Source organism: Falco peregrinus, chromosome 6 (genome assembly GCF_023634155.1).
Source record: "Falco peregrinus isolate bFalPer1 chromosome 6, bFalPer1.pri, whole genome shotgun sequence".
Lineage (NCBI taxonomy): Eukaryota > Metazoa > Chordata > Aves > Falconiformes > Falconidae > Falco > Falco peregrinus.
The window spans coordinates 13,101,920-13,117,582 of NC_073726.1; the positions used below are offsets into that span (position 1 = coordinate 13,101,920).

Sequence of the window (15,663 nt, forward strand, 5' to 3'; positions counted from 1 at the left end):
CCCCAGTGATAGGATTGTCAAACAGGTGCATTTGGTAAGTCAGGGTAATCCTAACTAACGTGTTGGAAAGGTGATAAACATAATCAGTTCAGACCTTCACATCAAATTCCTGATCATATACATTGGAGCACTAACAGCACCAAGATCCAAGCATATTTCACATGGCTATTTATGCAGAATTGTTACCACTAATGAAGACAACTTCTTTACTGCATACATAAATCTAAATAAAGCATTTAACTATGAAGCTGAATGACAGTCACTTTGATAAAATTGACTGAATCATGTGAAATTGCACTGTCATTTATTTTAAGGTAAGGGTAGAAAATTCTTTAGAAACAACTTAGAAACCATAAGATGAGAAAATAATTAGTTCAGTTCAGCAGTGATACAAAACTTCGGTTGCTCTACCCGTACTTGGAGAAGCATATGCCAGCACCTAGCACTATGTACATTTCAAAATTATTAATATGTATGTTTAAAAGATATTAAGACATTATCAGAAAATATTTTTTTTTATGAAGGTCCCTGAGTATCTCTCTGTATTTATCATCTTCAAAAGCAATAGAAAGAGCAAAATCTGTAGCTATTCACAGGATTCTGTATTAATTTAGTAATCCCAAAGACTTAGACCTATTTATGGAACACTGAAAGTCTGCTGAAGAGAAGCACAAATCTTACCCCTAAATATAACATTATTCCATAGAACATAAATTTCCAGAAAAAGCATCGTCGAAGAGCATTAATAAGTTTGGGTTTTTTCTTTGAAGTTGCCAGCTCTCTGTCCCACTCTCTGAAAAGGAACCGAAAAACAAGACTGTTAAGTTACAAGAGCAAATACATGGGTCTCTGGCTCTGACATACTTCAGTTCACTCAAGTATATCCAAGGAGACTTAGCTAAGGTGACTAATGAAAAAAAGCTTTGCAGAGACCCCAAAGACCTGGCCTTCATTGACTTGATAGATCAATAAAAGTTCAAACCTAGTTCAGCCACATATTTGGCAGTTTTAAATACTCAGCCATACATCACCCCACAGGGAATTAATTCATGAAAAGGTCACATTGTATGGTTTTAAAGAAACTTGCTGTACTTAAGACCAAAGCACAAATAATAGGCAAATTAATGTTTCAGAGCTAGCTCTTCCAGTCTGCAGAAAACAAAACACTAACAAAGCATCAAAAATGTGACTTTTCTACTGCACAGCATTATTTTTAACCTGTGTTGCTGCAACAATAATTTTCTATTCAATAATAAATTGCTGACCAGAAGCAATGCTATAAACAGAAAACATATGGTCAAAATTCAACTCACAGATTAAAGTGCTCCTAAGAATTTCCTCAGGTCTTTTCTCCATTTTTCAACAGAATATCAAATAACCAGAATATTCAATTTATAAACTATCAAAATGCATTAAGCAAACCAATGTTCTCAGTATTTTCCACCAGTTTTGAATATGTATGTTACACTGCAATTAAGTGTAATTGGATTGGCACAACAGTACGGACGTGAGCTGTCCTGGCACACCAGGGAAAACTACACCAGAGGCCAGGGGAGAGGGACCAGATTTAGGTACCTGATTCTGTAAGAGTTAATCCCAAGTGTACAGCACAAACCATAGTTTCTGAATTAGGACCCACTGAAATAGGGTAGAGAAGAGAGGAAGCCTAAATGAGAAAAGTCAGGGTATGATTTCTGCAGAAGCAATTAGTCTTTCAACAGTGGAACAAAGGAAATGTTACTTAGTTGAAGAAAAAAATAAAACAAGGTTTTACAAGGATATTTGGGGAAGAACGAACAGCAGAGTAGGGAACTAACACTGAAACTGTACGTCTAGCCTTGCTAGTCAATGGACAGATGTCACTGGTACCTGTACACAGTAATTTAGAACATCTAGGTGACACATCAGCACCAGGGATCCCTGTTAGCTCCAAAGGACAACAGTGTGATGAATGAGGACATGTTTGAGCCAGCTTGCACCCAATGGTTTTTAAACATTTTATCCAACAGCTTTTTAATGAAAATTGCAGTATGATTCCTGAAACAGTTATCTCATGAATGTTTCATACCTTTCTAGTTTTTCAGAAAGATTATCAGCAGAGTCTGCAGAAGGGATTTGATAAATATCTGACAGCTCCAACCGTCGTCTGTAACCCTTTTTCAAAATTGGTTTTGTCCATCTAAGTAGGGAAAAAAAAAAAAAAAAAAAAAGGTAAAATAATCATCAGTTTCTTAGGTTAATTCAGGAGTTGCATTGTCTCACCCAAAACACTTTGTCCACAGCATCCAAGTATGCCTATGTGCACACAAATGCACACACACAATATGACATAATATGGCTGACCTCTGCATTATATTTACAAAACTATATTGACAAATTAACATTAAAAGAATAGTTGTAAAGCTGTTGCACTTCATCAGTTTTGGGGTGGGATCATGCCCCAAACTTCAGTCAGTAGCAGTCAAATGAACAGAGGATTGAGACCTTTGTACTGTATTTCCAAATACGTGCTATGTCTATATAAATGAGTAATTAATCAGAACTATATTAAATTTCATCCCTGTAAGACAAAAATCTTAATATAGCTTTAGCATTCCTTTCACAGCTTACATTGCAGTATGCACTTAACAACACACAAAATCTTTCACAGGACTCCTATAAGATCTTCATTGCGTCCATCATATGTAAACATTTTGCATTTCTTTTTTCAAATGTCTTGTTTAAAAACTTAATACCAACTTAAAGGACATTCTGAGTTAAACCAAAGCAGGAAAAAACTCTAGAATGGCTACTTTATAGAGAAAATCTTAATAAGCCATTACTAACTCTATCAAACAATTTGGCTCCTGAAAGGTCTATGAATCCCCAAGTGCCAACTTGCACAAAATTTTGCAACAGGTTCTGTCTTCTTTTTGAAAACACAAGACTAAAACAAAACATAAACAAGCAACCACAAGAACTAACAGTGTATTTTGAACCGATTTGAGTTTCTGCTTTGCTGCTATTGTTAAAAAATACTTCCTTAAAAGAATGAAATGTCTGCAAAAGAAGGTGCTTGTGGCTGACTTCTGTCATGCTTCCATATGTCAACACCATTTGTAAAAAATAAACCCCTGTGATTTACAATTATGATAAAAGTTATGATCTGCAAAGCTTTAATAATTTCAGAAATTTTTGTTTTAAAATGTCTTTATAGACAACAGTTAACAGAGTTGCAAAATAAATGCAATAAAGTTTTCCACGGTCACTTAGAAAACAAGAACAGCTTGTTGGAGATGCTTACCCATATGCCTGTAAGAACATATACCATACACACAAAGTAATCCACATTCTCAATTGCAGCTTCTGGTGGTGCAAAGAGGTCAATACAAAGGTAAAAAAGCATCACCAAACAGACACAAGTGCAAAGAGACTTTAGCACAACAGTCAAAGCCTATTTGTGTGCAACTGTGCACACACACATGCACACTCTAACATTAATGAAGTTAGGAACTGCATGTGACATCAGCCTATAATCCCCATAATTCAGTAAAGCAGTAAATTTTAGTTATATCACACCTACTGCAAAGAGAATGTGTCCTAAGAAATCAGAAGATTACCCTTCATTTCTGCAATCATACTACAGTTTCATATGAATCATACAGGTTTTAGTTCAGTCTTTGACACCACTGTAGCTGCAAAATAACACAATTTGTGGTATGTTACAGCAAGGCAGCTAGGAGAGTCCACTTTGGATGGTAAAACATCCATAAACTTTATTACTGCTGGAAACAGAGCCCAATGTTTTCAGGGATGTAATAAGATGGATTAGAAGAAAACTTTTGAATTAAAAAAAATGATGTTATGTGAAAGTCTTTCATGGCCACTGCAAATGATAAATCCGGTATCGATTTGTATTTTGCCAGCTCCTGATGGCAGAAAGGACACGTTGCTATTGGCTTTGTGCACACCTTGTGGAGAAATGGGTAAACCTCGTCCTTTGGGAACAGAAACTCTCATGGACTGGTTTCACTGAAAGTTCTGTATACACAGATATTTTGGCAATGATGAAATGAATACAAGTTATGAGACAGTAAAACACTACTGAAGCTAATGCAAATAAGTAACAGTACTTCCTAAGCAACCTTTTTAATTGTCAATACTGTAGCTAAGTAATAACCTTGCTGAGCCCCTTAACAATGCTTTGAGACTACAGCAATTCCAAACTTGTCCTGAGAAAAAGAGAAATGCTTTACCGTGTCCGACTTTTGGGGAAAAAATTTTGCATTGCATTGTTTCCCTCCACACATCTGATTTCTTTTATATATTTTATTAGCACCTACCCTGGCATTTTGCCACTGCCTGAAGTAACAAAATGTGACTGACTGCATTTAGAAAGTGAGCAAAATGTCTATTTTATCATTTGGGGAAGGCAGCATGCTTAGCAGATCTATTGTACTTCTATAAATGTCTCTGGTTCTACTCACACTTAACTGGGTACACTTACCAGCGCCACCTAAATTACATGGTCCCTAAACCACCCTCCTCTCCCAAGTCAACAAGTTTAATACAGACTTAATGCAGTCCTTGTCCTCATCTCTCCGCTCATCTGGGTAGCTGCAACTATGATAGATTAACTCCTCCAGCCAGCTAAAGGAGCGGTGCTGACACCTTCCCCAGGGACCTCCTCAGCTGCAGCCAGGTTCCTACTGCAGACTGCTGGCAAGGCTTGTGGAGAGATGTTCATCTCCCAGCTACCCTGGACTTGCTCGGAAGTCCCACCCTACCTACATCTGGCCAATTTGCAAGCTGTGCCAAGTGGCTTCATGCTGGAGTGGTAATTGTGGGAGGAGTTGGCCTATCACGTGCTGTTTGTCTCAAGGTAGTTTTTCAACAGCTATTTGGGTTGTGCTGTCAAGAACTGTGGGAGACAGTGCATATTTTAATAAAAGGAATATTCCAGACCTAGAACACAAATACTACCTAAAACCAACCTTTTGCCAGATTCCAAGAGCATCCAGTTTACCATTGTGCTCCAGATTACTTGTAAAGTTTTGAAATGCAAAATAGCTATAAATTTATTTTAACTGGCAATATAATCTGCAGTTATCAATGTTTTTTTATCACCTGGTAACACAGCTCAGTCAGAGTTTGTCAATTAATATGGCTCTTCTATTTTTGACTTAACAGAAATGATTTGCCAGTGTTAATTCTGAGCTTCTTCTTGTGGTTGCTGAGAACGAGAAAATTCTTTTGAAAGGAAGAGGGCAAGAAGGAAGGGAAACAGATTGGTTTTACAGCATTACATTAGTAAATGCCACCGGATTACTGGCTGGCATTTAATGAACTCTTTCACAGAGAAACCTGTAGTGCTGTCAGAGTTTTGCACTAACTAGGAATGTTATTATGGGTACACACACATGAAACCCAGCAGGAGACAAGTTTCAGGGGTGTACAGTAGGAAAGAAGAAAAGAAGGAAAACAAGTTCCATCTCTGTTATTGATTGCCTGTAGCAAAAAAAAAAAACAAAAACCTTATGAGTTTGATATGTAAATATTGTATACATAACATACTGTTTTAACTTCTCTTTTGATAGGTTTCTAATGACCATTTCTTTGTCAGTCACTTAGGCAATTATATAATAGATTTCTTACTACAGCTATTTCTTTCTCCAGCATGTTCAGCCTCATTCCACTTGAGCAAATTGTGCCGATAGGACAGATGTCTTTGGCTTTCCAGAGAGTATTAACACAGACTGTTAACTTGTCAATAGGATTTGACTCTCCCTTAAGGCTGCTTTGCATGTCACTGAAGACAGAAGGAGCCTCTGTGTTGCTAAGCCAACTGCCCAGATCTTCCTCCTGGGCACAAGGATTCCCCAGCTCCATCAGGGCCTTCAGGTCAAGAAGCACAGGGCATTGGGACAGTGACAGAGCAGCAGAGCCGGGCTATCCAAGACCTGCAAAGCAGAGCAGCTCTGTTGCAAGAGTCCCTGATCAGGCTGGTACCATTTCAACACATCATGTGCACAATGCTACAAAATCCACTGAGCAGCGCAGAAGTGACCGTGTCTTCACTTCCTTCTCTTACAAAGCAATATAGTAAGGCATAGTGCCTGCAGCTTCTAAAGAACTGGACCTAAATCCTGATATAGGCAGAGCAAGAAAAATGCCTCTGGTTTTATGTTATCCCTTGTTTCAACATGGGGGGGGGGGGGGGGGCATGACATAATCAAGCCATGATTATGATGCTTTGGAGCCTAAGGTTCACAAGGTGTTTGTAAAGCCACAGATTCCTTCTATCTGTAGGAAAAGACTGAGGTACCACATAGACCTCCGACATTCCCAGAGGGTCAAACCAGACCGGACTCTGTCAAAGGCTCTGTATTCCCATCCTCTCCCAAAAGATACACATCACTCCAGCAGCAGAACAAATTGTAAATTGTTGCTTACTTTATACTGGAGGCGGTAGCTTTAGTACGCTCGAAATGGTTTTCTCCAGAAGTGTGTCTGCACCACCGGCCCTCTTCTCTGAGCATCCTGTGACACAGCTGTAAAAAGGTGACCCTAGCTCTGCATGACTCTTGCTAACAGATGGGAGAAGTCAATGTACCCATGAAGCACCAGTGCCAGGCACCACAGCCTAATTCCTGAGCGTTAGTTACCTTCAACAAAGTCGGGTTGCAGTTATTTTGTTTCAAATGGTAACCAGCTGAAATAGCACGTTATATATTCTGAAAACTCTTATTAAAACCTTCAGCATTTTCCCCTTTAAAAACAAGCAAATGCAATACTTTGAGCTTAATATTTACACACAATTATTGCAGGACTTCAACAACAGAAGGTAAAAGCAGACCCCATTAATTTCAGCTTTTGGGTTTGTTTTTTTTTTCTCCCAGATCACAAAAAATAAGATTTAAAGCTCTTCACTAATAAACAGTTCTTCCCCATGAGGTGTATTTGACACGGAAAATATTTAGCTGCAATGTCATCAACTCTGCCACTAGCTGTGAGCAGCACCATTTTAAGAATAATCAGTGTTCTGCTGAAACCCCAGGATTTCAACAGTGAATCTTAATTAGGATTACTACACAGCAATTCTTGGGGAATGCCTGCCTTTTTATGTTGTTTTTGAGAAGTGATATTTATTCAGGTTATTATCTAATCTCTAAATGCTTTTTGAGATTCAGATTTTTAGCAGAAATTGAATACTTTTTCCTTACAGTTAGTAAGACAGTCAAAGTATTTCAGTTGGCAGAATTACTGAGCTACTTTTGAGAGAAAACAAAGCACGTTAGGGGTACAAAGATACTGAAGTTGCGTAAGATGCAAGGACAGAATACATGCAATGTATATTAAAAATCTGTAAATTGTTTAGATACCAGAGTGAAACATACTATATGCCTCAAATATTTAACAAAGCTATCAAAATAAGGTAATGATGATGTGTTATGAACTTGGCAAGGCTGTTTCAGCATATACCTACAGTGAGACTGGCTAGAAGATATTTCTTCATCTTCACTCTTTTTCTCAGTTACATATCCCATAGCAAGAATAAGAGAGATTTCTTTCTCCTAGTCCTTTGAAAGACCAAGGCACATTGCAGAAAGTCAACAAAACAATTGCAGAGCTGTGCTATTCATGCTTGAGCTGATTTTTAAATTCTTACAGATATGTCCCTAATGTGACAGCAACAAATTTACCCAGTTTAGCACTCCACTGTCTTAGCCATGCATTTATAAATAAATTTCATAAATCTGTTATTTGTTCAAAATCCAATGACTGATATGTGATCGGGTACATACACCTTGAGAAACTGATGAACACATTTGTGGCAGTTCAAGCAGGGCAAGTGGAGAGTGGGAAGATTATTTATTTATTTATAACACCAAGTATCAAAATGTACATCGTCATGACAGTAATATGGAATTAATCCTGATTTAGGGGCTGCTTCTCTTACTGCTTGCTCTTTGCCATCTTCTGTGTATCCTGGTATTTGCTGCTGCTACTCCTCAGCCTGACCCTTGCAAGTTAATGAGAAAATATCTCATATCTTCCGATTTCCAAAATGATCTTGGGCTTTGAGCAAAGCAACATTGTTTTGTTTTGGTTTTGGTTTCTTTGTGTTTTTTACCTCCAGAGAAATAAAAGCATCCCAGATTTTACAGATTAACTTTGAACTGAGTTAAGTTGAAATAAGTTAAAGTGAAATATCAGATTGACTCCAATACAATAAAGGTTCACATCTTTTACTTTAAAAGCTGAAGAAAAAAAAATTAAAAATATAAATACCACATTAAAAGATGGGAATATACCTGAAACCACGTACCTTCACCATGTACCTAAGGTACAACTTACTTATTCTCTCCTAATTTTAGGAGCTTCATGACAACGCAGCCTTGGTTTAGCTACTTGCTGACTGTGAAAATGCTCATGCTGATCCTTTTGCTTATGTGAGAGGGAGTGATATGTAAACACAGCCTGTGAGTCCTCACTCATCTCACCCAGGCATATCCCCTGTCTCATGGAAGCCAGCTGAATTGCATCTACAAGTTTACATTGCAAAATTTTGCAAGATTTATCATTAAAGTCTTATATGCTAGAGTTTAATTTGACCTTTGAGGTTTTTATTTTAGAGGGCACAATTTGACACGTCATTACCCAGATGTCAGATTGGTACCATCCTGCCCCCACAACCTCCACACCTACATACACATGCTGCAAAGGCTTGGGGGGGGGGGGGAATGCGGGGTAGGGGGGAGTGAATAATAATAAAAAAAAAAAAGATAATGGTAACTTGTAGAACTCTCCTGCAATAAGTCACACTATTCTCACCAGTTTGAAAACCAGTGCACTGAAAAAATTTAGACATTAAAAGACCAAGACTCTTTTGTATGAAAGAGGTCATAATTGTTTGCTGTAGCAATATTCTGAAATAACTTTGTCAAACCAGAAATACCTTATGAAATTAAAGTCCTGGACAGGAGATCTCAAGTAGTCTGTACTGGCTCCACCACATGCTCCCAGGACAAATCACAGTCCTTGCACACCCCTCTTTCTTCTCTACAGAACTAATAAGGAGTTTTAGCCCATCCTTTGTGCTAGCTACTTAGACTTCAAGATCTTCAAATCAGACTTTATTATTATCAAATATTTTCCAGTGCTTAGTACAGTAGACTTCAAATTTCTGTATAGGGCATTTAGAAGCCTCTATAATACAGATAATAAAACTATTCTCCATGTCATTGCTTACAGTATTAAAACAGAATTCAAGGATTCAGATGGATATTTTCTATCGCACCAAAATCAAGTAAGTATGGAGGAGAACAAAAATATACAGATCAGTCTGCAAACCTTTCAGATGCTTGATCATTTCATTTTGAATATCAACATGTTAAGTCTTCCTCCTGCAGGAGGAAAATAAGCTTTACATCTATTTAGAAACTCAGATGCAGCTTGATACAGGCAACTGTTCTTTAGAGGTATAAAGCAGCCAGAGAAGGTCACTGTGCTATGCAGGGTTTGCACTTCTGCTTGTTAGAACAAAGATGTAGTATAAGACTGAGCCAAGGACACAATTTAGCCTTATTATCAAAGAAGGTATTCCTGTAGCTGAAACTATTTCGGACTAGGAGACTCAGCATCCTTCCTCCAGTTCACTTCAAGTTTCATATTTTACCTTGGAAATATTAACAGAAATCAAATTTTCAAAAGGAGTCCAAAATTTGCATGTACGTCTTTGAACCATCTGGGGGCTGACTTTCAGAAGTACCAAAAGCTCACCGTTACAAAAAGTTCTGAAGGGCTGGCAGACTGGCAGGTCTCCAAGGACCACTTGTGGCAACAGACAAATGACCAGGCAGCCTCACAGGGCCATATTCTGTGCTCTGTCTGCATCTGTGCTTGGTTATCACTGACAGACAGGATTTATGATTACCTGGGATCAGTGAAAGGCAGGTCCTCAGGACTAGACACGTAAAGGGCCTTAAGAATATACTGTAGGAAATTTGCCTTGTGTAATGTCAAAGCCAGCTGTACCAGCAACCGAGCCATCAGACCATGCAACTCAATCCACCTGCTCACAGCTGCCAACGTACACAGAGGCTCCCTACTCAGTGAGGAAAGATGAGCAAGATGCTACAGCTAGGTCTTGATAGGGGATGCTCCAAATACATGCTGGAGATGACAATTTCCAGGCACCCACTCTCTGAAGTGAAATTTATAGGCATGGATTAGGTCTTTAAGCTTCCCATACAATACCTGGGATTTTTAGGAACTCAAGACACTTTCAGGGGAAGTTTTGAGTACAAATGTACTCACTAAATCCCATACTTCTTCAGGAAAACAGGCACATAAAACCTTACCTATTTAGTAATCAAAACCCTAAGTACCTTCTTGGTATTAAATCCTAAAATATGTAGTTCAAGGATAGAGCGGAGATTACCTAGGGCAGGTCTGGCTTTAGTTCCTTTCTCTGAAGGGACTCAAACTAATTCTCATGAGAATGCCTTTTCAATCCAGAAACTTAGTCAAGGCACTCTTGAACTTGCAATTATGACTGAATTAAGGTAGGAGTGAACAACCATGACTGTAGCCCACAGGCCAGGTACTTTCAAAACTTAAGTGCTGGATTCTGTTATCCACCCTAAAGGCTATTAACAGACTTCATTAAAAGTGCCCTCAGAAAAAAAATCAAGACTTGCAAACAAGTTTCTTACCCAGTAGACTACAGAGCCACTCTTGCTCTTATGCTTTAAAAAAAGTAGCTGAGCCAGAGATAGGCAACAAAAACCCCTTCACTACCATACACTGGTAACACTGGTCCTACCTCCTAGAAGAGGTGAAATGTAGAATTGAATTACTTTTCCTACCCCTCCCAGCATACACACAACAGAAGAAGGAATCCAGCTTTTATCCCCTACATGCTAAATTGTTCTTGGAACCACTGGACAGCTGTATAAAAAAGCAGCAGGTTACTTTTTCTCTGGCTTGGAAAGAAATCAGCTAGAGCAGGTTTGATGGACTGAGCCCACAAGAAGACATGGCACAAAAGCTGGCTTAGTTTGTATTTCTCATTTGGATTTAATAATGTATCAGGCACTGAACTACCAAGTCCTGCCAAGACAGCTGTCACTTGATTAGACAGTTGGACAGGAGCACAAGGATTGCTTTTTGTGAACTTGTATTTAAATATCTGAATTTGCATTTAAAAAAAAAATATCAGAATTGTCCCAAAGTTGCAGCCATTTCTGAAACTCCAGCAATAACTTCGTGTTCTGACACCCAGCTAAAAATTAATTTATTAGCTTGCCTTAATAAAACCATAACAACACTTCCTGATATCAGTTGATCCGCAATAAAAACTAGGTGATTGCAAAGTACTACAATGTTGTTTGCTACAAAAGGTATGGCCTTGACACTGCAAAATTCCAAGAACATAAGTAATTGTTATAAAGACAAAAGTGAATCTTCAGAACGAATACTAAGTTCAACATATGACCATCTGACTGCTTCTGCATAAAACACTATTTTCTCTAAACAAGACAAAAAGTTGCCAATGCACAGATAAATGTCTTTCATGTGGTTGGAAACAAAAGGGATCAACTCTGAAAATGTAATAAGGAAAACAGAACACAAAAGAAACCCTGAAACCCCAAACACTCAGTATCTAGTGTTTTTTAAGTGTCATCGTAAGGAAATATCTCAAACTACTTGTCTTCACACCTCATTTCTTAACCAACAAAACTCAGTTGTTAAACAAAAACAGTTCCGATTTTAGGCTGAAAGTTGATTTCTAATGTCTAAATACTTTCTATCATGACCATCCCAAGCAATTCTCTTTTGTTGCCCCATCAGTGTCGCTAATCTTGGAAATCCAACAAAAAGGTAACATTTTCCCTAAGATACTATTCCTTGTATACAAATGACAGTTTCTCACTTTTTGGCAAAAAAGAATTAAAAAAAAAATGTACAAATGATACTAACACAAGTCTAGATTATTCACTTATGATCACGGAGCGCCATTCTGACTTTGACACATTTAAACCTATCCCTCCAGCCCAAACAGGACACACTATGAAGCAATAAAACCTTGCCAATAAAACTAATAATGTATGTTTTTTAAATTCTTAATTATTTTTAAAAGAAAGACACCCTAGCTGCCAAACTGGATGTAATGAATTTTCTTATCTTGTGGCTTTCACTTTTGTGACTTTTTCAATTATTTCATATAATATTTGTGAAGAAACAAAGACATTCACAATGTACATGGTAAAAAACACAAGTAAGCAGAAACTGTCATTCACAGAAACATCATTCCAAAGGTATCAGCCCCCTGTTAGATACTTCATAGAGGTACACATACAATTTTGACTGTTCTTACCCAGTGAACTGTTTACTACCCTGATCTTCCTATGAAACGATGTTACTATAAAGTCCTGTAAATAAATTTCTCAGCTCTAGATATTCGCCATAAACATCTCTTTAACATTCTATACTTAATTATTACCACTTCAGTTACAGTCAGGTAGCAGGTACAATATAATGTATCATATGTTATAAGCATCATTCAAATATCATTCAATTGACCTAAAGACTATGATTTTATAAAGACCAGGTCAGACCCAGGGATGGTTAATTACGCATTTAAAGAGCATGAACTCATTCTGGTTTCAGCCATGGGAACTTTAACTAAGGTAGGAATAAGAAATACATGTGTTTGATCTTATAGGGGTTATTTTCTTTCAGCATCACAGGATCTAAGAGAGCACTACTCTGATAGAAGCTTTACAAATAAATAAAATTAAATGGAACGAGTGGCTCCTTGAGCAATGAAATTAATATCAGCCTCATTTCCCACAGATTTGTATCTTATACTTGACAGGATCACTGACTGAAGCCTCTTCTGTGGAGAATTTGTAAAAGCTTACACTCCCATCACCCACAGTCCCTGTCTCTAAGAGCACTTGAGAGCAGGGTGGCTTCTTTCCCACTGCTGCACCGCTGGAGGATACCTCTAGGATCCTCACCTTTACCTGGATGTTTGTAAAACTTTAGAACAGGTTACATTCAGGATCCTTCCCCACTATCACATCTGGCTAAAAAGAGTGGGGGAGGCAGACAGAGTGGTTCATACAGACCTACTTCCCTTAAGAAACTTTAAGAAAAGGTTCTGGCCAGGCTGCTGAAAAGGAAAGCTATCCCGAAAGGATTTAAAAGTCAGCTAAAAGCCCTCAGCTGCTCAGACAGAGACTTCGTGCCAATGTTATGGTTTTATATCACATGTTCCCATTTCATTCACCACGTTCATGTTTTAAACAAGATTTCCTCCCTCCCCTCCCCGCTGTGTGAAAGACCCTCAAGTAACTAAAAGGGGAACCAGCCACCCTGGTGAAACTGGTAGTGTGTGGGCCAAAGCCAGAAAGATTTTTTGCTCTTTCCAGCTAGCAGTGCCATTTCTAGCAATGTCACACAAAATATATTCAGGTTTCTATATTGTCTTAAAAAGTACGTTGTGCCCAGGCATTAGTATTGGCTCCTTCTTCTCTTTTTATGTGAAGTTGCGAGAAAGAAAAGGTGCCAGAGACTCTGCTTGTAAGAGCACTTGCAAGGCTTACAAGGAACTGTTTCCAGTAAGATTTTATTACACTTACACACTGAGCAAATGCTAAACACCCAAAAAGCCCAACAGGAGGAATCCTTGCTCTAAGAGCATTTCCCCTCTACTCCCCCAACCACGTTCTCACAGTTCACAGTGAAATAACAGATTAACTAGTTGAGCAAGTTACCAAAGGTTGCTCAAATTATGTCATAAATTCATCTGTCTGGGTCCAGAGGGGGTTTATGACACCTGGCAGACAGAGCCCATTCCTGGTGCTAAAACCCCAGCAACAACAACAAAAAAAAAAAAAAAAAAAAAAAGAGAAATCTCATCCTTCAGCAACAAGCCAGACTCCCACCGCCCTCCCCGCAGACCTGGCCAGAGCTAACTGGCGCCCAGCGCTCGGTCCCCTTCTCCGCCGAGCGGGGTGGGAGAGGCGCCCCCCGCACCTCCCCTGCCCGCTGCCCCCGGCCGCACGTGTCCCGCCGCGCCGGCGCTCCCACCTGAAGAAAAGTTTGGAGAAGACGTTCGCCTTTTCCAAAGGGGACCTCTGCATGGTTCCCGGAGCTGCCGTGCGGAGCGGTGTCGGTGCGGTGCGCGGGGAACAGGCGGCAGCCGCTAATCGCTGACGCCTCACTCGCCCGCTCTGCTCCCGCGGCTCTCCCACCTTATCCGCTCGGCCGGCTCTGATGTCACCGCCTGCCTCCTGCCCCTGCCCCTCTCCCCGCCTCTGCTTTGCCCAGGTTCAAAACCGGGAGGGCTGGGGCCCCGGCCCGGGCGCTGCCTGCGCTGCCGCCTCCTCCTCCGCCTCCCCGCCGCGCCCGGCACCGCGCACCGGGCGCGCCCTGCGACTCCCCCCCGCGGCTGCCCCCTCCGCCCCGGCTCCCGGCCAGCCCATTAACTCCACCTGCCGACTCCGCTTCGCGAGTCACCCCACGCCGGGTCCCCAACCTCCTCCCATCACTCAGGTCCTCGCCCGACCGGGGGCAGTGCGGGAGAAACTACCCCTCTGTATGTGCCTTCCGCCCCCCTCGAGGAGCGGAGACCCTCCTGCCCCCCCCGAGCGGGTAGGTCCCCACCGCAGCGCCTGCCCCATCACACCGGCCGCCTGCCCGCAGCCCCCCAGAGACCCGCGGGGACCGAAGCCGGGGGTAGGCTTTGGTGGGTACCTAGAGCCCCGGTTTCCCCCCCACGCCCCCGGCTGCCCCGACACCTGTGCGCTGCGGGAGAGCGCAGCGGCACGGAGAGCTTGGGGCAGAAGGTGGACGGTGAGCTGAGGGGAGGATAAGCACGAACGGCAAACGCGATCACACCCACTGCAAAATACTCTTGCTTCAGTTTTTCAATTGTGCCTGGCAGGCACAGCTACCTGAACAGAGAGGAATGGGAACTGAAGGTATAAGAAGTTTAGCCCAAACACCCCGACTTAACACTAAAGCTGTTTCTGAAGCGTTATACACGTGCCATACAAACAAAATCACCACTTTCAGAGTGCAAAAGCAGAAAGCATGCTTAAAAGAAGACAAAGATGACAAGAAGCAGGAAAAAGAACTTGTGATTGAGTTCTGTGTAAGACTTAGTTTTATTTAATGCTTTATTGACATTATTTACACACCGCGCTTTCCTTTCACTTCTGTAACTTAAAAAACATGGATGGAAAGGTCACACTTTTCCTAAGCGTGTAGCTGTTCCCCTCTAAACTGCCTCCGTAAAGAGGCAAACGTGCTTCTCTATGGACTTACAGATTGTGCTACAATTTAACAAGCTGTTACTCTTTGCAAACATTTTTTTATTTCACCGCTTCTCGCTACACCCCACTGTGTTTTCATAAAGAATTTGTCTTTGCCTTGGCAATCCTCCCTCGCAGACTGAGATAGCTACGAAGCGCCCTCTTACCCTGTCACCGCACCGGGCTCCTTTGTGTTTCAGACCTCCCTTGGATCCTTCCCGATTCTGCTTTATTAATGACAAAACCAGTAAGAAACACGAGGCAGGCAGGACTCCAGGAAACTGTCCACACTTTATCATGTCCTCAGACAATGCGTAGAGGCAGGGCTAAACCCGCCCGGGCTCCAGGACAGAAG

General features: G+C 40.6%; 1 protein-coding gene across 1 annotated transcript in view; it reads right to left on the reverse strand.

The window, feature by feature from the left end:
• The window catches only part of CFTR (CF transmembrane conductance regulator), a 91,800-nt gene extending 77,665 nt beyond the window's left edge, over positions 1–14,135 (reverse strand). Inside the window, exons 1-3 of the mRNA XM_055808629.1 lie at positions 14,083–14,135; positions 2,069–2,179; positions 682–793 (exon numbers count right to left, since the gene is read on the reverse strand). Coding sequence (XP_055664604.1) covers positions 682–793; positions 2,069–2,179; positions 14,083–14,135 — 276 coding nt within the window. The remainder of the gene's footprint in view (positions 1–681; positions 794–2,068; positions 2,180–14,082) is intronic.
• Positions 14,136–15,663: the final 1,528 nt, after the last annotated feature.